General features: G+C 40.4%; 1 protein-coding gene across 1 annotated transcript in view; it reads left to right on the top strand.

Moving 5' to 3' along the window:
- The first annotated feature begins 3658 nt into the window (after positions 1–3658).
- Positions 3659–11835, top strand: part of LOC116178376 — a 33989-nt gene continuing 25812 nt past the window's right edge. The window contains exon 1 of the mRNA XM_031497858.1: positions 3659–9600. Within this exon, the coding sequence (XP_031353718.1) occupies positions 9536–9600 (65 nt within the window). The 5' untranslated portion in view covers positions 3659–9535. The remainder of the gene's footprint in view (positions 9601–11835) is intronic.

Below are 11835 nucleotides of genomic sequence, written 5' to 3'. Positions count from 1 at the left end.
GAACTGTTGGGTGTTTAAGTGTTTGGGACTTTTAGACCTTGAATCTTTGAGCATGAGGTTTTGTGTTTTTTGGTTACTTGATGAGTTTTTGAGCGTTCGAGCTGTTGATTTCGAGCTCTTGAGTCTTCGACACTTTGAGCCATCGAGTTTTTACACTTCTGCACCTTCGAATATTTGAATCCAGCTTTTGGGCCTCTGAATTTCTAAGTCCTGACGCTTTAAGCCTTTGGGTATTTAGGAGACTTTGGGGCCTTGAGACCTTCGAGTCTTTGTGTTTCCTATTCACTCTGTATATAAACTTCTTAGCTCTCGAACCTTTGAGACTTTTTAAGTCTCCTTTGGGTCTTTGAGCTTTAGAGTCTTAGAAGTCCTTGAGTTTCAGAAACTACGCCTCAGTACCTCTGAGTCGCTGAACTATTGGGGTCTTTGGGTGTTTGGATCCTTGCGCCCTCTACCGTCGGGAGTCCGAATCTTACTGAATATTTGAGTCTCTAAGCCTCTGAGACACTGAGCTTTAGAATTCGCAATTTTTTGAATATTCGAACTCTAAACCGTGATTGAGCGTTCGAGATTTCGATTTTTGAAACTTTGAGCCTTCTGACCCTCGAATCTTAGCGTTTTTGAATTTTTGAGTACTTAGTCTATGGGCCTCTAACCTCCTGAGACATTGACTCTATGAAACTTTACGTCTCTGAGCTGATAAGTTTGAGTCCTGAGTTTTGAGCATCTGAATTTCTAAGCCTTTGGGTATTTGGGTTCACTAAGGTCATTGAGCCTTTGAGATCCTGAGATTTTAGAGATTTTAAACCCTGCTGATGTCTCGAAACCCTAGTCCATTGAGACATTCGAAACTTTGGGTTTTTATTACCCTGTATATAAGAAAACCTCGGTTGACTGTTGAGCCGTGTGGGCCTTGAGATTTTGGTACTTTGTGGCACTGAGACTAAGACTCAGAAATATTGTTTTTTGGCCATTAATCCAAGCCTAAATTGATTCGTAGAAAAGGGGACAAGATTTTATGAGACGAAAAACCCGGAAAATGAGAAAGCAATGACGAGAAAGTAAAGTCAAAAAAGCGAAAATATGAAGAAACGAGGGGTAGGAGACGCAGAGGAGATGGAGGGAGGAAAAAAACAAAAAAGAAGAAACGAGTCGAAGGCCTTATGTGACGAGGGAACGAGAAGAAAGTTCGAGGAGAAGCGACGGCCTACAAGAAAACAGGGACGCAAGCATACGAAATGAGAAGAAGGCGATAAAACCAGAGGAAGAGAAGACGAGGAGGAGAGAAAATTATAAGACAAGAATTCGAAGAGACAAGAAGACGAAGAAACGAGAAGAGACATCAAACAAGGAACCAAGAAAATGATTATACGAGATTCTATGACAAAATAGGGCGAGATGTGAAGACACGAGGAGTCACGAAGACGAGGGGATCAGGATACGAGAAGGGAAGGAAGAAGAGCGACGAAAAAGTCTTTGTGTTTCCTATTCACGCTGTATATAAACTTCTTAGCTCTCGAACCTTTGAGACTTTTTAAGTCACCTTTGGGTCTTTGAGCTTTAGAGTCTTAGAAGTCCTTGAAGAAACTACGCCTCAGTACCTCTGACTCGCTGAACTATTGGGGTCTTTGGGTGTTTGGATCCTTGCGCCCTCTACCGTCGGGAGTCCGAATCTTACTGAATATTTGAGTCTCTAAGCCTCTGAGACACTGAGCTTTAGAATTCGCAATTTTTTGAATATTCGAACTCTAAACCGTCATTGAGCGTTCGAGATTTCGATTTTTGAAACTTTGAGCCTTCTGACCCTCGAATCTTAGCGTTTTTGAGTACTTAGTCTATGGGACTCTCTCCAAGCCTCCTGACGACCCGGAAAATTGACGAGAAAGTAAAGTCAAAAAAGCGAAAATATGAAGAAACGAGGGGTAGGAGACGCAGAGGAGATGGAGGGAGGAAAAAAACAAAAAAGAAGAAACGAGTCGAAGGCCTTATGTGACGAGGGAACGAGAAGAAAGTTCGAGGAGAAGCGACGGCCTACAAGAAAACAGGGACGCAAGCATACGAAATGAGAAGAAGGCGATAAAACCAGAGGAAGAGAAGACGAGGAGGAGAGAAAATTATAAGACAAGAATTCGAAGAGACAAGAAGACGAAGAAACGAGAAGAGACATCAAACAAGGAACCAAGAAAATGATTATACGAGATTCTATGACAAAATAGGGCGAGAGGTGAAGACACGAGGAGTCACGAAGACGAGGGGATCAGGATACGAGAAGGGAAGGAAGAAGAGCGACGAAAAAGTCTTTGTGTTTCCTATTCACGCTGTATATAAACTTCTTAGCTCTCGAACCTTTGAGACTTTTTAAGTCACCTTTGGGTCTTTGAGCTTTAGAGTCTTAGAAGTCCTTGAAGAAACTACGCCTCAGTACCTCTGAGTCGCTGAACTATTGGGGTCATTGGATGTTTGGATCCTTGCGCCCTCTACCGTCGGGAGTCCGAATCTTACTGAATATTTGAGTCTCTAAGCCTCTGAGACACTGAGCTTTAGAATTCGCAATTTTTTGAATATTCGAACTCTAAACCGTGATTGAGCGTTCGAGATTTCGATTTTTGAAACTTTGAGCCTTCTGACCCTCGAATCTTAGAGTTTTTGAATTTTTGAGTACTTAGTCTATGGGCCTCTAGCCTCCTGAGACATTGACTCTATGAAACTTTACGTCTCTGAGCTGATAAGTTTGAGTCCTGAGATTTGAGCATCTGAATTTCAAAGCCTTTGGGTATTTGGGTTCACTATAAGGTCATTGGGCCTTTGAAAATCTGAGATTTTTGAGATTTTAAACCCTGTTGTCCTTTGAGACATTCGAAACTTTGGGTTTTTATTACCCTGTATATAAGAAAAAGTGTTTCCTACTCACTCTGTATATACCCCTCGGTTGCCCGTTGAGCCTCTGAGACCTTGATCTATGGCTATGAGACAATAGGGCGAGAGATGAAGAAACGAGGAGTCACGAAGACGAGGGGATCAAGATACGAGAAGGGGAGGAAGAAGAGCGACGAAAAAAACAGACAACGAGAAAACGAAGACGGTGAAGCAGGGCGCGAGGAGAAAAAGGGGACTCGAAAGCGAGAAGGCAGGAGGATAAAGAAACGAGGAGACAACAAAGGAGACGATTAGACGCAGAAATAAATAATAATTCAAGAAGGCGAGGAGATGTGGAGGATATGAGGAAACGAGGAGACAAAAAAGCGTGGAAAGAAAATCGAAGAGGCGCAGAAGGGATGATGGAAGGAAAAGACGAAGAGAATACTAGTAGACGAAAAAAGTGGAGACGAAGAGGCGGGGATCCTACGAGCAAGAAAACCTGGACACGAGAAGGCTAAAAGATGAGGAGCATAGAATTCGAGACAACCATAACCAGATAACTATGGGACGAAAGGACGAGGAGGACGCAGAAACGAGGAGACCTACAAGCAGAGACAGAACAAGATGAGAAGATGACGATACTAGGAGTCTAGGACACGAAGAGGCAAGAAAATGAGGAGACGAAAAGGCGAGCAGACGTGAGATGAAGGGACAAAGTAAACTGAAGACAATGGGAAGAAAAATACAAAAAGGCGTGAGGACGAGTAGGATCGACGGACTATAAGATATGGGAGGCTAGAAGATGAGATCACAAGACGGACATAAAAACAAAGGACGAGAAGACGAGGAGGCGGGAAAACTATAAGACGAAGATACGGAGAGACAAGGAGACGAAGAAACGAGAAGGACACAAGCAAGAAACAATGAAGACACATAAAGCAAGAAACCTAGTAAATGATTATACGAGATATTGAGTAAGGAGAGCGGTGAAGACACGAGGAGTCCAGAAGACGAGGGGATCAGGATACGAGGATCCGAGGAAATGAAAGAGGAAAAAAGATAAGGGAAAAAACGAGAAGACGATAGAACAATATCAAATTAACTTTTACTTTTTGAAATGATGAAATAATGTGATGAATGAACAACACGATGTGAATCCGACCTATAGATCATCACGTATCCAATTCAACATCGTTATTAACCCGACAACACTCAACATTCCTTTCCGTCGCCAGAACTGACAAAACACCTGCATCGCTTATCTCGCACGTGGCATTGTTTGTGGAAAAATCAATTAATTCTTGTCCGATAATCAATTTTTATCAACGCCTGACCAGATAAAACTTTAAACTCGCACGTAAACATGTTCTCTTAGCTACCCGTTCTAAATTTATCATACAAACCAGATACAATAAAAAACATTAAATTACGTTAACAAAACGTATTTTTACGGCTCGCTCTAATCTTCGTCACTGTTTCGAGCTAAACAAACGAGATGTTTGCTCGTAATGTAAAAGGTGACAAATTCCATCCTTTATAAATTGACCAATCAAGTTCGACATGGTTGAGATAATTGATGAACTTTTAATTAGCCGATTAAATGGCCTATTCATGGTTTGCTTTATGAATTAATAAATTTGCTGATCAATAAATTAATGTGAATAATCGACGTTCCCGCGATGGTTGACTCGTCGTGTTTCGATGCTTGAGATTAACTATTAAATTAATTGTTTAATTTGTACATTCATTAATCGACCCTTGGCGTAACCGAAATCTGCATTTGAAGGGTCTTTTTTGATGCTTAAGTAATTATCAAATAACTAATTGCCTGATTGGGTTCATAAGGACGCGTATTATTTGTTTGTTTGTTTTTGTGACGTTCGAAAACAACATGGACAACAAAATGATTGATTGGATTAGTAAATAATGAGGACAATTGATTTTATGCATACTCGATTAGTTATGACCATCGTTTAACAGCGCACCTCGTTGTTAAGCATTTCTAATTAAACGTCAAACGGCAAATTTGTTACATGCAAAAAAGGTGCTCAGCGTTTTCGGCGTAGGGCCCAAAATCAAATTAAGAAAAAAAAGAAGTTAACAGCATATAATATAGAGCTCTACGAAAGAGACGATGATCCTATATACCTGAAAACACAGATTAAACTTGGAAATAAACTAGAATAGTAGTACTGTAATTTCTAATAAATTTACGTTAAATAAATCTCTCAAATGAAGATCTCCAGTTAGAAATGAAATAAGATAAGCAAAGGAAAATGAGTACTCGATCACAAAGTAAATTTGAAGGAATACGAAAAATAGACAAAAATGCATAGTGTAAAGTTTGGTTAATTAATTTCGGTTGAAAACATGAATTGACATAATCTGATCGGATATAACTTTCTACAAGATGGCGCCTGGATGTCGTGAAGTTCCAAAATGCTATGAAGTATTTAGACCTCAATTTACAGGAATCGATTTATCGGCGGGGGTGCATTTAAACTGACCATTGAATCAGATCCATTGAAAAAACAGAGTATTCCACGGAGGCAAGAAGTTGGAGATCCAAGATGGCCGAAACGCCTGAAATAAACCTTGGACATACATAGAAAAATCTCATGTGAAAATCCTATCTGGGTCGTAGTTTAGATTCGAATAAACACAATAAAACTTAAAATACGAAATCTTCAAATTACTTACAGTTATCTCTAGTAAGATCAAACTGTCAAATCTTTCGTTCACAACAAAAAAAACGTTGTTTTTTCAGGGCACTATAAAAAATGAGTTGTATTTTTAGGGAAAATGTGATACTGAACCACTATTCGTGATACAACATTGTAAAGAGAAAAAAAGACGTAATGTCAAATCTCAAAATGGCGTCCTCTTGTCTCCTCGCTTTCCCATCTCCTCTTTTGCTCATCGTCTTCTCGTTTCCTCCCCTCTCCTTCTGGCGTCGTTGTCTTTTTGTCTCTCGTACTCCCTTTTACCTGTTATTTCACCTCGACATTCCTTCGTCTCATGGCCTCTTTGTGCTCTCTTTTTGCTTCTTAATCTCCTTGTATCTTCATCATTTTTTCGTCTACTCTTCTCGCCTTCTTATTTCCTCTTTTTCGTCTCCTCGACCCTTGGTTCCGTTTCGTTCTCGTTCCCTCATTATTTTGTCTCCTCGTTCTTTGTCTCTTTTTTGTGTTCCCTTCGCCACTCCTCGTCCTTTTTTTGTCCTATAGGCTCTTCGCTACGTTTTTCTTCGTTTATTTTCTTTATCACCTCGTTATCACGTCTTCTCGCCTTTTGGTCTCCTAGACTCCTAATGTCCTCATAGTCTCTTCGTCTCATCGTCATCTGGCTTTGGTGGTCTCGCTTCCTATGCTCCTCGTCCTCTTCTCCACTTCGCTCCTTCGCGTGGCCTTGTTTTCTTGTCTCATAGGATTCTCGCCTCTTCGTCTCTACTTTTTTTCGTCTCCTGGTCCCCGGTTCTTCTTTTCCTTCCGTCACCCCTTCTACGCCTGCTCGGTTTTCTTTCCGCGCTTGTTTGTCTCTTCATTTTCACGTCTTCTTGTTTGTTCCCACCTTCCCGTCTTCTCGTCCTCTGGTTTTATCGCCTTCTTTCGTCTCCTTGCGCCCCGCTTTCTTATAGCCCGTCGCTTTTACTCGTCCTCACGTCTTATCCTTTACTTCTTCTCGTTTCCTCGTCTCATAAGGCCCTCAACGTATTTTTCTTCCCGTTGTCTTCTCCCTCCATCTCACGCTCGCTCGCCTTTTCGTCTCCTCATTTTCTCCTCGTCTTCTAAACTCCTAGTATCGTCATCTCCTCATTTTGTTGTTTCATTGCTTGTATGTCTCCTCGTTTCTGCAACCTCTAAACCTCCTCTTCCTTTCGTCCCACAGTTCTCTGGTAATGGTTGTCTCGAATCCCGTGCTCCTCGCCTTTTAGTCTTCTCGTATCCTGGTTTTCTTACTCATAGGATCCTCGCCTCTTCGTCTCTATTTTTTTCGTCTCCTAGTACCATCTTCGTCTTTTCCTTCCCTCATCCCTTCTGCGTCTCTTCGATTTTCTTTCCACGCTGTTTTTTGTCTCCTCGTTTCCTCATTTTCACATCTCCTCTCTTTCTTGAATTTTTGTTTTCATCTTCTCGTCCTTTCATCTTATTCTTCTTTCTTGACATCTTTTCTGCGTCTAATCGTCTACTTTGTTGTCTTCTCGTTCCTTTATCCCCTCGCCTTGTTGCGCTTTCGAGTCCGCGAGCCAGTCCCCCTCTTCTCCTTGCGTCCTGGTTCCATCGTTTTCTGTTTTTTTCTTCGCTTTTCTTCTTCCCCTTCTCGTATCCTGATCCCCTCGACTTCGTAACTCTCCGCGTCTTCACCTCTCGGCCTATCGCCTCATAAAATCTCGTGTAGTCATTTATTTGGTTCCATGATGTCTCTTTATCGTCTCCTCCTAGTCTCCTCGTTTCTCCGTATTCTTGTTTTATAGTTTTCTCGCCTTCTCGTCTTTTCGTCCTCTGGTTTTATCGCCGTATCCCCGTTTTCTTGTAGTCCCTTCATTTTGTCGCTTGCTTCTCCTCGTTTCCTCGTCTCCTAAGGTCATCGACTCCTCTTTTAGTATTTATCTTTTCGTTGTCTTCGTTTTGTCTTCTCCCTCAGTCTCCTCCCCGTTTCCTACTCGTCTTCTTTTTCCCTCGATTCTTCATTCTTTCGCCTTCTCAACTTTTTGATTCCTCGTCTCCCTGTTTTCTCATTTTCCGGTCCTTTGGTTTCATAAAATCCCTTCTCCCCATTTACATGCATCCTCGCCTCCTTGTGTCACCGTCTTCTCGTTGGTATTCGTGTCTCTTCACTTCCTCGACTTCTGGTCTTTTTGCTTTCTCCTCGTCTGCGTCTCTTCTGGTCTTCTTGTCTAATGGTCTCGAAATTCCGATATGTCAAACATTATAAGACCCAAATGCTCAAAGTCTGAAAGGTCCAAAAACCGGAGAACCAGCATCCAAGTATTTAACACTCGACGGTTCAAACCCTCCAAGGCTCATGGCGTCTGAATATAAAAGGCTCAGAAGTCAACAATTCCAAGATAACTAGGTCCAAAGTTCGAGGTGCCAAAGGTCCAAAGATCTGAAGCTCAAAGGTGCAAAGGCGCGAAAACCCAACGGTTCATATGCGTACGGTCTCCAAAACGTGGCGACCCGAAGGCTCAAGGGATTTAAGGCTCGAAGATTTATATCATTCTTAAAGGTTCAGGGAAGTTGAGTAACACGTTTTTTAGTATATACGAGGCGAACAAGAAAAAATCGTATGTTCTGCAGGATTGGATGAATGGTAAAAAGCGATATGTCATGATTAGCGTAACAAATCTCAACGTCTCAGTGCCACAAAGTACCAAGATCTTAAGGCCCATATGATTCAAGTTATCCATGGATCAAGGTCTCAGAGTCTCAACGGTCCAACGACCCAATAACCCAAACACCCCTCGTACACGTCCACCATCTGCTAAATGACCATTGTAATATTGACTTAAAATTTCACAATTGGAGAGACTGGGTGGCGTCGATCCACGTCCGAGAATTCCAAAGAATTTATTACACAACTTTTGATTAAGCCTTAGACAAATTTTGGGAAAGAAAAGCTTACAAAGCTTGTTTGAACATATTACTCCTTACGCAGACGGTCGACAATTAAAATAAAAATTGTTCAAATTGCTTAGTATTTTGTTTCATGATAAATAATACAAATAATTCGGTCGTACCAGATTTGCGATACAGGGCGCACTTAACTCACACTCACACACAAACGCTGGCTTGATAAATAAAATGGCAAATGTTCGATGGCTGTTCTAACGGTGGATTTTTAAATAATTCGCCAATCAAAGACGAAACGTCCCCAAAATGAAACGCGCAATTCTTTGAAACACCTGCGTCTTCGTTATCATCACGTTATCACCTAATAATAAATGTTCTTATCGCAAACGACCAGATGTGTCTTACTTCTAACACCTTATCAAAATTGAGTAAATTACAAGATATAAAAATTAAACAAAAACAACACATTTACAAAATTTCTAAAAAGAAAAACAACACCAAGATACAAATTCCAATGAAACGAACTAACTCTCTGCATATTTCGTTAATGCTAGCCTTTCGTCGTGACCCGTAAAAAAGGGCTCCATAAAAAGTAAGCAAATCTCTAATCTGTTTTTTTCCCTCCCAGTCGAGACGATTGAGTGAATATTTTTCTCAATAGAACAGAGCCACCATTGTGAATGTGTGATTATTATTTCAATCCACTGAAATGGAAGTTCGCAACAATGACTTTATAATTAAATGTTCTGCAAGTCTAATTTAACTAACAAAAACGCTCTCTCTCTCCATCGCCGCCGCTTGTAACCCGTATCTACAAGTGCTCCCTCCTACAATTCACGTCAGAACTGTCAAGTTTGCAGAGCGGGATGTAGGTACGTCAATTACGTGCAGCAAATGAATCTTTTATCTGACGATTATTGCATTCAGCCCGCATCGCCTTTGTTAATTTAATGCGAGCTCGCGTCGACAGGCGTCTAAAAAGCTAACCTCAAATGCGATTATGGCCGTAAAGGGCGAGCGATCGGCTTTAACTGACGAATAAAACGCGAGTGCTCGAATACATGTTTGGCGGTTTCGGCTCATGAGGTGAACCATGATGCACGATGTGGGCCGCTTTTTCGAGGTCTCTAGAAGTACTCATCGCGTTCTTCGAGTATTACACGGCAAGGTACGAGAGATAAACTATTCAATCTCATTTTATGGCCGCTACGCAACGAAACTGTTCAGCGGAGAGTAAACTGAATGGCCCATTTACACCCCTCCTGTTTAAATAATCTCGTTCACATCGCATTCCCCTAACACACAACTTTCCTATCTCTAATTTTTGTCTTTGTTTTAGGTGAGTTGGAGTTTTCCAATTTTCGGACCGAAGGTGGCAGTGAGTAGCTGTAGTGTTAGTTTAATCCTAAAGTGAATACGAAATTAGCACGTTGTAGCGATCCCTAAAAGCGACATCACGTAGCGTCAAAGACATCGGCGATTTTCTAAGGGGGTGCGCAAGACAAATGTTGGGCTTAAAATTTCCCTCGACCAAAGCCGCCCGGGATTATACCTAAATCTAATAAACGTAACTAAGAGCACGTCCGTCCCTTGTAAATACACCAAATAAGAACTTAATCTACTCAAACCGTCACGCGTATCCGAAAAGAGAGCATAAGAGGGGCCCTAATCGATACACCTTAATTAGTTTTTTTATGTGCACAACTGGCCGCTGAGTCGTCGTGCGGCTGGCGACGAGGGAAAAATGAAAGACGCAAGTTTTAATCTTATCGCCCTCTCGCTTTGTATTTATTGTCACTTTGCAAGGTTTATGATCGAGTTTATGGAGCATTTTTTTCTATTTATGAGCTTCCATTTTTGTTAAGATGATTTAAACTGGGACAAGGTTGTGATAAAATGAAAGTGAAGTCAAGTTAAAGCCGTAAAGTTAACATAAATGTTCAATTTTTGATTTTTTTTTAAATCAAGCTGCGTAGTGCCCTTTCTAAACGCATCACATTCATTTTAAGAAAAAAAATTTATAGAATATCACAGTTGCAATGGAATATTTAAAAATTTTAGTACGAAGAATAAAATAAGATTTGAACTTGTACCTTGTGTCCACCTGAAGTCAAATCATTTGAAGCAAGCTTAAATCCTACTAAAACGAAGATTAATTCAAGGTTCGTGCTCTCTGTGACACTCAGACTGACTTAAATTACTGTCCACTAGCTTTTTATCTAAAAAAATCGAAAATGTACACGTTGTTACCGCACATATCCCAGACATATTTTTGTTCACGTTTACCATTAAGCGGTACATGTGGATATTTCTTTATGTTAAACAAATACAAATTCCAAATCTAGAATTGATTTGAATCAATAAATCCTTCCACAATTCTACTTCTCGGCAACAATTACAACAGAGAAATCTATGATTCTGGGCTCCTGATATCTTGAAAATTTTGGTGAGGTGAAATTTCCTGCTCTCTAATCGGATTGTAGGTGCATCAGGAGAATAAAAGTGAAAAAGGAGGCCGACGCGGACGTCGCACATTGAATTCTCCCGATACAAAATGTGACAGAAACATAATAAGAAAAAGTGTTTTCCCGAGAAATGTTGGTGCAGTCGATTTTTGGTAAAAAAGGAAGGTTATACACTGCCTTTTTTTGAGCCCCGAAAAAAAAACTCGACCCGTTTTCAGAGGACCCGAAAAAAAAATTGTCTCAGTAATACACTGCCGTTTTTTGAGGCCCGAAAAAAAAATTGTCTCAGATCGACCCGGAAAAAAAATTTTCTTATAGAATGTGGCCTGTAAAATCCATAATTTCAAACAGTTCCAAGATTGGGCTACTAGTTCAAAAGTTACAGCCCTTTGAATTTTCTTTCGAAATTGGTTTCTAGTCCGTAACTTTTGATTGAGAAGTCTGATCGAAAAAGTACGAATTGTTTTGGATTCTACGCACCAAAATTAATAGGAAAAAGTGTTTTCCCGAGAAATTTTGGTGCAGTCGATTTTTGACAAAAAAGGAAGGTTATGCTATGCCTTTTTTTGAGGCCCGAAACAAAAATTGTCTCAGATCGACCCGGAAAAAAAATTTTCTTATAGAATGTGGCCTGTAGAATCCATAATTTCAAACAGTTCCAAGATTGGGTTACTAGTTCAAAAGTTACAGCCCTTTGAATTTTTTTTCGAAATTGGTTTCTAGTCTATAACTTTTGATTGAGAAGTCTGATCGAAAAAGTACGAATTGATTTGGATTCTACGCACCCAAATTAAGAAGAAAAAGTGTTTTCCCGAGAAATTTTGGTGTAGTCGATTTTTGGTAAAAAAGGAAGGTTATACACTGCCTTTTTTTGAGCCCCTAAAAAAAAATGTCTCAGATCGACCCGGAAAAAAATTTTCTTATAGAATGTGGCCTGT

The sequence above is a fragment of the Photinus pyralis genome, unplaced genomic scaffold (genome assembly GCF_008802855.1).
Source record: "Photinus pyralis isolate 1611_PpyrPB1 unplaced genomic scaffold, Ppyr1.3 Ppyr1.4_LG8, whole genome shotgun sequence".
In the NCBI taxonomy this organism is placed as follows: Eukaryota; Metazoa; Arthropoda; class Insecta; order Coleoptera; family Lampyridae; genus Photinus; species Photinus pyralis.
The sequence above is the reverse complement of the archived record's forward strand: the minus strand, read 5'-3'. Positions and strand labels throughout refer to the sequence as shown.